Here is a 14,686-nt window from a genome sequence, read left to right on the forward strand (position 1 = left end):
GGGACAAAGAAGGTGGGCGTTGAACAGGGACGGGCTCTCTGCAGCCCCTCGGCAGCATACAGGGTGAACCCAAGGGCCCGAGGGTGTTTGAGAGTGCCCCCATAGGCCATAGCGCACCCCCAAACCTTGAGGTGGGGACGGGTTTCTCCCCCTGGCCTCCCACCCATGGAAGTGGCTGGGGCTCTGGTTCCTGTCGGAAGCTGGGGCTGAGGGCCGGCGCTGGCTGTAATTGAAGACAATTACGAGGTCTCGCATCCTGTAGGAGCGGGTGGCAGGGCCTGGCTCTTACCCCTGTGAGCCAAGGTTGAAGCAGGCGCCGTAAACAAGGGCCACTGCTCCCTACTCCCTGCCAACAGCCTTGGGAGAAGGATTCACTCCACATAGGGCCAGGCGGGCAGACGTGGGCAGCAGGACACGTCGGGCACTGCCGAGGCCAGGCTGACGGCCCCCACCACGCCGGCCGCCCAGCTCCTGTGGAGCATGCATGGAATTCCTTTCTCCCACTCCCCCAGCCCAGAGGACATTTCTGTCTTCCTCCTTCCTAACCTTTGCTGTGCTTCAAAGATATGCTCTTGGGCGGCTTCCAGAGCTGAAAAGGCCAGCCCCAGAAGTATAGCGAAGGAAGGGGGTGGGGCAGGCGAGGGTTTGGATCAGACCGCAAAGGGGGTTCGGCTCAAGGGCCTGGGGGGCCGCCAGGGCCTTCCAAACAGCCGGAGGGCCTGCAGGCGAGGACCACGCCTGCCTCCTCTCCTCTTGCTGGCTTCAGCGAGCCCTGGGCCAGGCATCCGGGAACCCCCAGGGCGGGGCCCCTTCCACCCAGCTCTCCAGTGGGAAGGGACCCCACCTCCTTCAGGCCCAGCCTCTTTCAGGAGCAGCAGCTAGCAACTGTGTTTGGGAGCTGGCTGTAAAACACAAGAAAGATGACCCAGCAGCTCCCACACCCTGGAGCTCTGGCTTTGCCCCCTCCCCTCCCCCATCCGGCAAGATACAATGGCCTCTGTGGGCCCCCAGTAAGGACCTCTGGCAGAGCACCATCCCCCCCAAAGCCTCCCTCCAGGGGCCCCTCACAGAGGTCTCTTTTACAGCAAGCAAACACACTCCGGTTCGAACTTTCTTCTTCGGCTGCTGTCCGAGGCAGACACATCTGCTCCGCAAGTGCCAGGGAACCAGCGGGTGCTCCTCCACGCCCTCCCCCACCAGCCCGGCTGGCAGGGAGTTTCCTGGGATTTACAGCTTCTGGGCAGCACAGAAGAGTGGGCATCTTCTGTGGCTGAATCAGGAGGACGACAGCTCTGCCCAGCTCAGGGGTCCCCATGCTGCTCGCACAGAGCCTTGGGACACAGGGACCACGTGTGCACTAGGGGCCCACCCCCCACACACAGACAGCCCTGCCTCCCTCCCACAGGCTCCCTGCTCCTCATACACAAGAATGCGCCTCCACAGCTGTCCCTGGGTGAAAGCCCGCTCACTCAGACTGCATTCTCACACCTGGAGGGACACACACACGTTCAAAGGGTTCTCTCTGCAAAAAGGGCAACATGACTGTCCCTGCGCTAACTGGGCAGGGACAGGTGGGTGAGGGACGGTGAGCAGGTGGGGAGAAGGACCCTCAGAGGGGTATCTGGGTTCTGGGAGCCAGGAACTGGGCCATCCTCGAGTGGGCTTTTGGCTCCTTCCTGGCTGTCCTGGGGTCACTGGACCCTGAAGTCCCAGCTGAAGCAGGAAGGCCTTCTCCTGGCTCTTGTGGAAACACTTGTGACTTAAAGGACAAGTAGTCTATTAAACATCTGGAAGCACCACCCACTCAAAATTCTCCATCCATTCAACAAGTTATTTAATGAACGTCTATATGAAACTCGCTCAGTTGTGTCCATCTCTTTGTGACCCCATGGACTATACAGTCCACGCCATTTCCTTCTCCAAGGATCTTCTCAACTCAGGGATTGAACCCACGTCTACTGCATTTAGATGCTGGAAAATTTACCTGTGGACAAGTCATGGCCTTCCTGGTGCTCACTGTGGAGAGGGACAGCGGGGGAGAGGGACCATCAGCAGAAAAACTCATAACATCGGGAGTGTGAGGGCAACACAATAGAGTAAAGCAGGCCAAGAGGGGCGAGGAACCTGCAGGACTGTGTCCCAGAGTGGCCAAGAAGGGCCTTGCCAGTCAGACAATGAGAGCAGAGGCTTGCGGAAGTGAGGGAAGTTGTGACAGGTGGTCCGTGTGGGGAGCTGGTGGGTTCCAGCACACGCTGGAACACATGCTGCCACACGCTGGTAAGTTCCAGCAGGCAGTCAGGAGGCCACTGTGACTAGCGGATGGGTGAGCTACGTGGGCAGTGAAGCCATTCGGGGGTGTCTCCTCCTAAGGGGCACATAATCCCGGTGGGCATCTTCCACTCAGAGAAAGGAGTTCCACCAAACACACAGGTTTTCTTCATCAAGGAGCAAGGAAAATTCAGAACTGCTGGGTGCAGTGCTAAACCTCACTCTAGCCCCACTCAGCCACAGTTTAAAACACGATGGAAGCCATGGTTTATCAGTTGCCAAGTGCATCACAGGCCCACTGGGTGCATGCAGTTATCAGCCCCATTCTACAGATGAGGAAGCGAAGCTCCAAGGGGTGAAGGCGCTCACCCAAGGTCATGAGCAGAGCCAGAAGCGTACAGTCCTGAAGGCCCAGACGCTAGCCTCCTTCCTAGCCCCTCACCTGGAATGCCCACGATGCACCTCAGAACCCAAACTCCAAACGCACGTCCCCCTTCTCCATCAAGTCCAGTTCAGGCTCCATCCCACCTCTCCTCACACGGCCTGCCTGTCTGTACCATCAGCCCGGCAGTTGGGCAGCAGAGAACTCAGCTGCAGTGGCCAGCACAGTGGCTCTCTGCCCTCTCTCCCCCAGACAGCCTTAAGTCCTTCCAAGAGTGGGGAGCGGGCTCTATGTTCTCTGGACAAAGCCAGTGAGACCAGTCAAATTGGCTGAGTTGCCTGGCATGACACGGGTTTAACGAGGATGCGGCATCAGTCTGACAAGCAGGGACTTGGTCCTGTTACACATGGTTCCTGAATGGAGACCATATGAAACCTGGACCCTGGCTGGCAGGCGGGTGGCAGCGTGCTGCCGTGCGGCATTCCCTGCCTGCAGCTGCCAGGCGCCCCCATGCAGAGCCTCGGGTTTCTCTGGCTCAGATCACTTAACTGTTCCCCAAATGGCCCTCCTTCACATCTCCCTGCCTGGACAGGCCAAACTGGGCAGAGGTGGGCTACATTTTACACTGAATTGCGATCACCCAATAAGGAAGAGCACCCAGTGCTCATCCATGAGGGGCTCTGAGACGAGGGTTGTCTGAGCTTTCCTTGTCCAATAGAACAGCAGGCACCCGTGTCAGGCCTCTCTCCAGATCTGGTACCCGCCCTCCCCGCCTTGGACCTGCCTTAGCTGCCCCAGGGCTCGTGAGATCTGAACCCAAGCAGTCTGCTCAGCGCCCACATCACAGTCCACCACTCCGAGGGGCCGCCTCACCACACTTCCTCCCTTCAGTCCAAAGAACCAGATGCCTTAACAACAAAGCGTCTCAGGATGAGACCCAAAGGAAATTCATGGGAGGTGAAGCTATATTTACACCCACACCTGGACCACTCTTATCAATGAATAGATGCGCACTGATGGACCACCTACTATGTGCTGGTGCTGTGTTAGGAGCTCTGAGACCACAGCAGGACTCCTTCCCTCCAGGGCTCTGTTATTCAGGGAAGGACAGAGACAACTTTTGACCCACATGTAAGCACTGAAGGAGAAGGGGGCTGGAGAACCCCCTCTCCACTTATTCACTGACTACCAAGCTTTCCCCAGTGAGTGTGCCCACAGCCCCCAGTGTTTTGCCACATGAATCCCTGTTCTGTGGGTGATGGTTCTATTTAAGCTTTTGACACCACTGATGCAGAAATTTTTAAAAATTTATTTTTATTTGGCCTTAGCTGTGGTCTTAGTTGTGGCATGCTGGATCTTTAGCTGTGCCATGTGGGATGTAGTTCCTCCACCAGGAATCAAACCCTGGCCCCCTGCACTGGGAACGCAGTGTCTTAGCCACTGGGCCACCAGGGAAGTTCCTGATACAGTAAATTTTTAAGCAAGAAATCAAATTTATGATGCCTAACTAAAGAAAATACACCAAACTATAAGTTCTAATCAAAATCAACTCCTACATCCTCACTTCCGGGCGGACCTGCCAAGAGAAGGCTGCCCAAGCCCCCTTTGCCATCCATCTGCTACAGCAGAGCCCCCTGCAGACTGTCACCTCACTGGCTCACACCGGGCCCAGGCTCCAGGAGCAGGCCAGTGACACAGGCAATTACCAGCACACAATTCAGAGCCTGTCAGCGATGAGCAGAGTGGGACATACCTGGGCCTGAGGGACCTGCAGGAGGTGATGGTGAGGGTTACCGAGAGCAGGCCCAGAGGTCATAAGTCGGGCACTCTGGAATCTCAAGGAAACCTGGTCTACTAATTTCTCTTTCTGTAAACAAACTTCATTGAAACTTTCATTAAAAAATAGAGTGTGTACAATCCATTACTTCTGGGGCCCCTCTTCCTAGACCCCACGTGACTCCTGGCTCTGGCTTCAGACACCCTGCAGGCTGCAGCCTTGCCCACCTGTTGACAAAAGGTCATCATTTATTTGGCGCCAAAGGACCTGAGCCACTTGTGAGGTCACAGGGCGATTGGGTCGACTGCCCTTCTGGAAAGGGAACTCAAGAGCCGGGGCGGGGGTGGTGGGGGGCGGCAGGAAGACAGCACCCAAGGCTGCTCCTGGGACACACCCCAGTCTGGGAGCCCTGACTCTGGGCAGGAGGAGAGGAGCCGACCAGACCCTCCCTGCTCTTATCTGCAGTCCAGAATTCACGGGCAGGTTCAGTTTCTCTCCACCCAGGTTCTGAGGCCCTTCCTCCTCTGCAGGCAAACTAGCACCAACCGCTGCCCAGCCCAGGAGGAGGAGAAAATGGGAGACCAGAGGGGAAATGGTGGAAACGCGCCTGTATCCATGGCGTGTAACCAGGGGCAGGTGCTATCAGTAACCTGATTATTTTACAACTGGGGTCAATTTCTTGGGAACTGGGTTCCTGGTGCCTCTGAAGTTGAGCCATTTGCATCCTCCAGGACAGGGATCCTGGGGTGTGCCTCACACAACATTTTCCAGGCCTCTCCTCAGAGCTGTAACTCTATCTCTACTGCTTGCTTTGAGAGAGAAAGGGAGAAGGATTTGCTGCAAATTTAGTGCCGTTGTGAGCAGTAAGCCCTGATCAGGAGCCTTGGGTGTGTGTTTCAGAGGAGGGGTGGGAGGCAGGCATGGGCCAGGCAGGAAACAGACCCCTTCTCTGTCCAGCCTCTTGGGGTGGGTTTGATGAGAGGCTGAAGCTCCTGCCAGGAAGACCACCAGGCTCAAGGCAGCTGCCCTGGCACTGCTCTACCCCAAACCGGCAGACACCAGAGTGGACAAAGTGAGCACCTCCTTCTGGAACACCTGTAGGCCCCTCCCAGGCCCTGGAAATTCTTCAGCGCGAGGCAATTCCCCTGCCTGTCTCCATGTCAGCGAGCATTACACACACAGCCTTCTGAGCATGCCAAGGAGGTACTGAACCGCATTTGACCCCAACTTAACCACTTCAGCTCATCAGATGGCTTATTAATGGAAGACGAACCCGCCCCCTCCCCCAGGATCCAAAGCAACAAGGGTTCAAAATCCTGGTTGGGAAGGAACAGCACAAATGACATCTTAGGGTGGTCTGAGCCACAGCTCCTGGGGGCTAGGGAGTCCCAAGGCTGCAGCTCATGCCCTCGTCCCAAGCTCACCTGGCCACCAGGGGCAGATGCCAGGCTCCTTGGGACACTCCGCTCAATTCCACTCCTTCCTGCCAGCATACCTCCTCTGCTTCCTAGCCATACAAGCTCTTCTGGGAAATATGAAGTGGGGAGAGCTGACATAGCCAATCACCTACCACATTTTAGGTTCTCTCTCTCACACACACACATGCACAGGGTCTGTCAGAGACGTCTGCATCAACACAGGGATGCTCTGTTGTCTCGGCTGTCACGGGTGCCTGGATGCTGGGGTGAGCATTTTCAGCACCTTCCTACTAGTGTATTGAGTGTAAAACGGGCTTTTGTTTCCCAAGCAAAGGCAACTGGCTGTTTTCCCAGCACTCCTCACCACGAGGGCCTCATTGATACCCCAGACCCTGCCATGAACAGGGGTCTCTTTAAAAAAGGGAGGCTGGAGAGATGAGCTTCAGCAGACAAGGTTCTTCCAGCAGAAAAGTGGGCTCGAGAGAAACCACTCTGCCCTAATCCCCTGCAGGAGTTTCCTTCCAAGAAAAGGACCCAGACAAGACCAAAAAAAAAGTTCTTGAGCAACTCAGGACCAGTGCGGCTCCACATGGCCCCAGGGTGACTCAGGCCACATAAGTTCTCCCAAATCAGCCTTTCCAGCTGGGAGGAAGGCCCCGGGTGCTTGGTTTCCTGCTGTTCCTCAGGACTGTGCTGAATGGGGTGTTGGCACCCAGCCATGGTGCAGTGGATGCGGGAGGGGGGTGGTGCTGTCTCCAACCCCCACTCTCCAAAAGAAGCCCACCTTGAGATAGGATTAAATTAAGCTTGATAGTATTCACCTAAGAATTCAGGCTGTAATGGGTTTCCAATGTAGGGGTAATTCACTACCTCCTGGCTAAACCATCACCCTTTATGGGTCCTTCCCTCAGAACAACCCGAAGCCCAGAAGCAAGGGGCAGGCAGGAAGGGGCCCCTGGTCATGACTCTCTCTGGAGCAATTATGAGAGCCCCACAACCATCTCCCCACACCCCCAACCTGGTAGGACAGGGGCCCAGGCTGGGGTTTCCAGCTCATTCTGGGATAAGTAGGGCTTTATCTCAAGGGAGAATCTATTTCAAGCCACAATCCTTCTCAGAAAGCGGAGGAAATCACAGAGTCCAAACACCATTTCAGGTGAAATCAGGAGGTTATTAATCTCCCCTCAGAGCAGACAGAAAGAAAAATCAATGTTTTAGAGGGGGGGAAAAAGGTTCCATTTGAATTAATGGGTTTGTGGCTTCTCCATTGATCTGTGCCTCTTCACACTTTCTTTTTGTGCTTTTGTGCTCTTGGGGAGGAGGGAGGAAGAAGGGAATGGGGAGGAAGGGGGTGGGCCTCCCGATAAGGAAAAGGACGGTCTAACCTTAACCTTTCTCCAGGAATAATGCTAATTAGCGAGGCTTAATGAGAACTTCCCCCAGGAAGCGCGGCCCGCTAGGGGCGACTGGACTAGGGCAAACGCGGCTCCAGGTGGGACTAGAGTGGGGGGGGGGGGGCACTTCTGAACCAGAGCGGCTGGAATAAAAACGAGAAGTGCACTCCCCCAACCCCCGCCGCCCGAAAAAGTGTCCAGCCTCGGAGAAGCGAGAGCGGCGGACGGAGGCGTAAATCCAACTTAACCCGGGCGCGCGCCCAGGCTCTGGCCAGCTGCCCCCGACCCATGCGCCCCGGTCCGTAAGGAATGCCCCTAAGATAGGGGCCGCCGAAACCCCAAGCTTCTGCTCCGATCCTTCACTTGACAGGGGCACCAGGTCTGGTCCAGGGAGGGGCGGGGGTCTGCTGAAGTGGGCTCAACTCTGCAAACCCCGTCTCAACTCCCCGCGCCGAGGCAGGGAGCCCCTCCCTGCCACTCAACGCTTCCCGTCCTCACATCTCCAAACAGTCCACTTCCCTTCTCGCTACAGCCTCGGCGGCTGCCACTCGAGCCCGGCCCCCACCCCGCCGCCTGCGAACGCCTGCCTCCCCGGGACGCGGTGCCGAGCCCGCCGCAAACCGTGCGGCCGCGGCACAATACCGCGGCGCGGCGCACACAATCACCGCCCCCCAGGACCGGCGGCGCGCACGGCGCGGGAGTGGGGTGCGCCCGGCAGCCCCCCGCACTCGGGGCCGGGCGCCCCTCTAGAGAGCCCCGCGGCCCCCGAGTGCAGGCTTCACCGCCCCCACCACGCTCGGTCCCACTTACCCGCCCCCCCCCGCGCGCCCCAGCCCACTCCGCCCAGGGCGCAGCCGCTTCCGCGCGCCCCCCGCCTCAGCCGCGGCGCAGGAAGCTCCCCCGCGTCCCCCTCCCCGGAACCCCCCCAGTCTCCCGCCCCCCTAACCGCAGCTCAACGGCCGGCGGCAGCGGCGGGAGAAGGGGGGGCGGCGGCCCAGGGGCCCGGAAACGGCCCGATCGCGGGGATCCGGGCCGGACTCCGTACCTGGGCGGGAGGCGAGGCGGAGACGGGCGGTCGGGCTCGGCGAGTGAGCGGGGCGGGCGGCGGTGACAGCCCTCCAGCTCCAGCTGCTGCTGCTGCTGCTGCCGCCGCGGCCGCCCGGGGAGAGGGGCTGGCACCGCCGCGGCGCGTCACTGCCCGGCCCGGGGGCGGGGGTGGCCGGGGGGAGGGCCCAGGCGAGCGGCGGCGGCGGCGGCGGCGGCGGCGCCGCGGCCGGGAGGGAGGAAGGGGGAGGGGGGCACCGGGCACGGGGAGGCGGGGGAGGGGGGCGGGACCCGGCACGGGGCGGGGGCCGGGGGGAGGGGAACGCAGGGAGGGCTTACGCTGGGGGAGTAGGAGGAGCAGCCCGAGGAGGTGGAGGGGCGGGCGGGCAGGCGGGAGGAGTGGGCCCGGGCGGGGGGAGGGGGAGAGAGGAGAAAGGAGGGAGGGGGAGTGGGGAGAAGGAAGGAGAGGGTGCTGGGCCAGGTAGGGGGAGGGATGAGGGCGCGCTGGACGCGCCGCCGAGCGCTCCCGGGGTGAGCGCCCTTAAGGGGGAAGCGCTAGGAGGAAGATTCTTGCGGGGGACGGAGCCCGGGAAAGAAGGCGCTGGGGTCTGTGCCCGCCCCTTGCTCCCGGAGGACCCAGTCTTCGAGTCCGGGGTGAGGGTTGGCGGGCAGCGCGCGGTCGGCTATCCGCGTTCAGGCCAGAAGAGAGACTTGACCCAAAGAAAGTGACTCAGGCACCTTTAGGAACTCTCGGCACCCTGGGCCTTCGGCAGCCCTCGACCCCTACGCGTCCCCGGGTTTCCAGGGGACGCGGGTCCTCGCTGGGCGGGGCTGCTGGGCCGGAGGCCTGGGTCCCCCGGCGTTCAGAGCGAGCCCCGGGTCTGGGAAAGACAGGCACGTGGTCGGCTCTGTGCTGCCCGCCCCCCAGCCTCTGGGCCCCCACCTTTTCTCGATCAAGTTCAAGCTCGGGCTCCTCGGCGTTGCTGCCCACTCGCTGCCCCCTCCCATCCCCCTCCTCTATTCCGCACCATCTCGCTTCTTCACTCTTCCTTTGTCTCTTTCCCACCACTTAGTTTCCACCCTCCCCTGCTCCCCTTCCCTACTGGCGGGCGCCTCGGAGTCCGGGTGCGCTCACCTGTGCGACCCAAACATTTCCACCATCTCCAGCGCCCGCCGCCAGCCTGCTCCCGGGTCCGTCCCCGCTCCCCCTCCCGCCGGTCATTGTGCTCCCCTAAACCACACTGCGCGGGCTCCTGAAGACGCGCAGGATACAGTTGTAAAGTAACAGGATAACATCAAGAATGCTGCTCCATCCCAGACCCGGGAGCGCGCGGTCCAGACACAGCATCGCAGTAGGGGGAAGACCCGCGCGGATCAGAGATGCGGTGCCGCGCGCAGACTGTCCTCGTGCACCTTGGGTGCAGGAGAAGACCGCACCGGTCGTCGCTGGGGTGTGGGACCCCGGACCTCTGAGCAGCCTCAGACTCAGCCTGGAACATAGCGCGCTCGTATCCCAACAGCAGAATTAGACCTCCCCGAAAGCAGGATTAGATCCCTACAGAGAAGATGGGTCAGGGGCAGACTCCCCCTCCCCAAATCCACACCCTCCAACAGGTCAGCCTTCAGAAAAACTCTGTTTTAACGGGGTTGGAGAGCTGCCCTCGTAGAATTCTGTGAGGAAATAGCAAAAAAAAAAAAAGAACCACCAGAAACGATCCCATCTCCTGATTCCTCTGGTAGCATCCAGAGAGGAAGGGCAATTTCTACTGGCTTTACGCTACAATTCATTCACAGGGAAACCAGCGAAGAAGAGAAAACGAGACAGCCAGCGGGATTGTTTGCAATTTTGAAACAGACTGCCTTTAACCCTCCAACTTTTTTTTTTTTTCCGTAAAAAGCCTTTTTCTTTCTTCCACTGAAAGCTTTGCATTGTGAACAATCCGAGGTAAACAAGGCTCCCTCTACAGGTACGAGTTAGAAATACAATATCACAGGTTCAGGGCTCAGTATTCACCCATTAGAAAAAAAAAAAGATGACAACATATCGAATTAACAGCGCACAGACTTCCTTCTGCACACGCTAAAGATTTCACTGTCGATATAAGCCCCGCACTTTATTTTTAAAAGAGGCTCTAAGCATGTTACTCATTAGCACCTTTCATCCCTAAAACCAAATGTGTTTTCAAACCAGTTCTCTTCCCTCTTCTCTCCATGAGATCTTTACCTCCCCTCCTCTGTGGTAGGAGACAGTTTGGAAACTTCACTGCCTTATCTGTCCACACACACATAATGATTTTTAGAATTAACTAGTGGCCATGATTCTTGAATTCATACAGGGAAATGTGGCTGTTTCCAACACGGGAACTGCCCTTCCTCACTCTGCAAATGACATAATTCAAGCCCAGGATTTCCCATCTCTTCCCCCAACATTTCTGGAGACCTTTGACTTCTCCTGGCCTGAGTCACGATTTCACAGCAATGGTGGACATCTGGGCTTGAAATATAAACCCAGATCCAACTGGTGTTCAAAGGCGGAATTGAACCCAGATAACCCACCTCTTCTCTGACAAATAAGAGAGCTAGTGCCGCCCAAAAGGGCAGAGCAGTGATTTTCTCTAGGCATGAAATGTGAACTCATTTACCATCGCTGAGATAAAACAGCTCCAGCCCCACTCGACCCACAGGAAGTGGCTGGGGGCCCTGGAGAAGCCTGGCTGTTTAGCAGCACTGCGAATTAGGAGAGTTTTCCTGTGTGCTGAAGCCTGCAGAAACCTCCTGGCTCTTTAATTCCTGCAGGAGCTGCCTACTCCTTGAGTAACCTTGTGTAGGTTGTTTTCAGCGTCTTTGCGCATCTCCTTAAAGTGGCCACAGCATGGGTCCCAACAAGGAATGGCATGACCTAGTTTCTTGACCACTAATTCTCCCAGTGATGTGTCTCTTCTTCCAGCCCCAGTCTGATGAGAGACCACAACAGAGAAAGGCTACTCTTGTCTGCTTAAGGGTGCAGTACTGCCTTCATATCCCCTCCAGGCTCTACATACAGTGGGTGCCTTTGTAAATGGCGGCATTTGCTCTGTGGAGCTTCTTAAGCAGCAAACCACTCCAGGCAGATTCCCATATGAAACGAGCATGCTCCAGGAGCAGGGACCTGACCATGGGAACCAGTAGTTCGTGATTAGGAATAACAGGATCTTATCGTGACCAGAATAGATACTATTCAAGCATCTCAATGCATTCAAAAATGCTTTTCCCTGCAAATTACTTATAAAAGACACATGTACCTGCCCCAAGGCAAGGCTGGCAGACACTCCCCAACTAAGTGATCAAATCAGCAGACCCTGAAGTGGAGCCCACCTGAAACGATGTGCTCACCTCCTGAAGGGATGCAGTGAGAACTCACAGCATCACCTGTGTTGAGTTCTCCCCATGTCAAGTCCTCCCGCGCAAAATGCTTAACCTGAATCTGATCATGAAGAGACAACCAGACAAGAAATACTGAAAGACAGACTCTCCACAAGTGTCTCGGGTTCCTCAAAGATTCATTGTCATCAGCCTGAGAGTTCCCCATCACGAGACTAAAGAGAAATGACAACGGAATGCGAAGTTTGACTCCTGGTCTGATCCTGGAGACATGGGATGCACTGGTGATGGGGTGAAGGAGAAGCGGAGATGAGGGGGTGAGGGGTGGAGGGCACACAGGGGAGACAAGGTGGGCTCTGGGCTGAGTAGTCAAGGAAGCCCCTCAGTGTGAGAAAGCCCACATGGGCCCTGCCCCTGGGATGGTGGAAGTTGACCCCTGGGTGAAGACTTGGGGGCACAGTCTTGCAGGTAGAGGAAAACAGCTAGTGCATAGGCCCTGAGGCGGGAAGAGACTTGGAAAGAGCAAGGGGGAGGTTGGGAGGAGGGGGGGAGAGGGCATGTAGGGCCTAGCACTCAGAGCCCTGGACACTACCGCGAGGTGTGGGGCTTTTATTCTAAGATCGAGGAAGTCATGCAGTCTAAATTATGAGATCAGAGGAGATTAGATTATATCTTATTATATATCAGGAGTGGTTTGGGGGTGACCATGAAGGAGGTGGACTAGAAAGAGTTTAGCCAAATGGGACTGGTTCCAGTGCTGGCTGTGACACCAAACAAGTGTCCTGGGGTACCGGTTTCCTCATCTACAAAGTGGATAATAAAATAGTGTCTTTAATGTGTTTGACACCAAAATTTCCCCTTTGACATTAGAAACTGCCAGCCTCCCAGCTGTCCCCAGATGAGCCTTGCCTCCAAGTATCATGCCCTGGGTCCCCTGGCACAATGGATAGGGCAGTGGAATTGAGGGTCTGTGACTTCTGAGGTTAGGTTAAAACACAAGCTTGCTCCTTCCCCCAGAGGGAGTACTGGTTCCGCAGCAGCTTTTGTTGGCAGCATCAGGAGGCTGCTTCTCACAGTGCTGGTCAGCAGCCTCTCCACAGATGCTGCTGCACCAGTGTGCTCAGCGGCCAGTGGCGCCTGGCAGTTCCCATTTCACTACACGCTTGTCAGCGCTTGGTATCAGCAACCTCTTTCATCTTCGCCAATCTGAGAAGTGAAAAATGGTGTCTCTCTTTGCCCTCTTCATTTGGGAATGGGAGCCTATATTTATGCATATCATGTGTTTACTGGTCACATGTAATTCTTTTTTTTAAAAAAACACTATTCATATTCTTTGCCATTTTCTCTACTGGGTTTGTGGTCTTTTATTTTTTGTAAGAATTATTTAGAAAGGGAGGATATTAGTCTTTTGTTATAAAATTTGCAAATATGTTTTCTTTTTGTTATTTTGTTTACAATGCAATTGTTTGCCATATGAAAATTTTACATTTTTATATCATCTTGTTAGTTTTTTTCCCTTAGGGCTTTAGGATTTCAGGTCAAAACAAAGGGTTTGTTTTTTTTTTTTTCCACTCTAAGATTATAAATGTAATTCACCCATATTTTCTTCTAGAGCATTTATAGCTTCATTAGAGTTAAATCTTTATTCTATCTGTAATTTATCTCCACATAAGAAGTGAGGGAAACTGAGAGAATCATAATTCGAAAAGGCACATGTATCCCAATGGTCACTGCAGCACTATTTACAGGAGCCAGGGCATGAAAGAAACCTCGATGTCCACTGACAGATGAGTGGATAAAGAAGATATAGTACATATACACGACAGAATATTACTCAGCCATAGAAAGGAACAAAGCTAAGTAGTAGGTCATGACGTGGACGAACCTAGAGCCTGTCACACAGAGTGAAGCAAGTCAGAAAGAGAAAAATATCATATATTCATGCATATGCATGCAGTCTAGAACAGTGGTGCAGGCGAGCCTGCTTGCGGGGCGGAAGTAGAGACCCAAGCGTGGGGAATGGACCTGTGGACACAGCAGGGGAAGAGGAGGGCGAGGCGGATTGAGAGAGTAGTACTGACGTGTGCACTACCGTGTATAAACTGGACAGCTAGTGGGAAGCCGCTGCGCGGCACAGGGAGCTCAGCTCAGGGCTCTCTGCTGACCTAGAGGAGTGGGTGGGGGAGGGGGAGGCTTAGTGGGGAGGGAATATGAGTATACATATAGCTGATGTTGGTGTTGGTTGTTGCACAGCAGAAACTAACACAACTTTGTAGAGCAATTTTACTCCAATTTAAAAATGAAGAAGTGTGGTGAAGCTCTAGCTTATTCTGTTTTTCAATGGCTATCCAAATTGTCCCAATATCATCTTTTAAATAACTCATCTTCACCCACTGACTGGAAGCACCATGTTTATAGAGTACTACTTTTCCATCATTTGGGGAATTGCCTGTTCTATTGATCTGTCTATTCCTGTCTCGACAGTATAGCTCTGGGATATATTTTAATGTCTGGTAGGACCAGCACTCACCTCTATGCCCACCATGAACTGTCCCTGCCTCGGCATAATAGAGACAGTCAATCCCTTCCCACAGCAGACAGTGGTCTAGATACAGCACAGTTCTGCCATGGGGGAGGTGTTTCTGATTAAGGGGCTGTTAGCGGGCGGTTCCTGGGTCACTCAAGCAGTAAAGAATCTGCCTGCAGTGTGGGAGACCTGGATTCAATCCCTGGGTCAGGAAGATCCCCTGGAGAAGAGCATGGCAACCCACTCCAGTATTCTTGCCTGGAGAATCCCATAGACAGAGGAACCTGATGGGCTCTAGTCCAGGGGGTTGCAAAGGAATCGAATACAACTGAGTGACTAACACCTGGAAGAGGTAACATCTACTCTGAACCAAAGAAGGCTGGAGGAATATGACAGATGGCCAACGGAGAGGGCTTCCCAGCAAGAAGAGGAGCGCGGCTAGAAGCTCCAGGCTTTACCCATGCCTAGATTCAGAATACCTGGTCTTCAGGCTGGGCAGTAACTCAGCTTGTCCGT

At 55.4% G+C, this 14,686-nt stretch overlaps 1 protein-coding gene across 7 annotated transcripts in view; it reads right to left on the minus strand.

Annotated features, from left to right (window-relative positions):
• The window catches only part of NOL4L (nucleolar protein 4 like), a 132,888-nt gene that overhangs the window by 27,852 nt on the left and 90,350 nt on the right, over positions 1 to 14,686 (minus strand). Inside the window, exon 1 of one of the 7 annotated variants that reach the window (XM_027977070.2) lies at positions 8,285 to 8,414. The exons of 3 other annotated variants lie outside the window; for them this stretch is intronic. Coding sequence is in view for 1 of the 4 variants with exons in the window: in XM_042230020.2 (XP_042085954.1) it covers positions 290 to 382 (93 nt within the window). In the remaining 3 variants the exon portion in view is untranslated. Of the gene's footprint in view, positions 1 to 289; positions 775 to 1,098; positions 3,161 to 8,284; positions 8,415 to 14,686 lie in introns of those variants that run through there. 3 more of the 7 variants (XM_042230022.1, XM_042230021.2, XM_042230020.2) reach the window with 3 other exon arrangements.

The sequence above is a fragment of the Ovis aries genome, chromosome 13 (genome assembly GCF_016772045.2).
Source record: "Ovis aries strain OAR_USU_Benz2616 breed Rambouillet chromosome 13, ARS-UI_Ramb_v3.0, whole genome shotgun sequence".
NCBI lineage: Eukaryota > Metazoa > Chordata > Mammalia > Artiodactyla > Bovidae > Ovis > Ovis aries.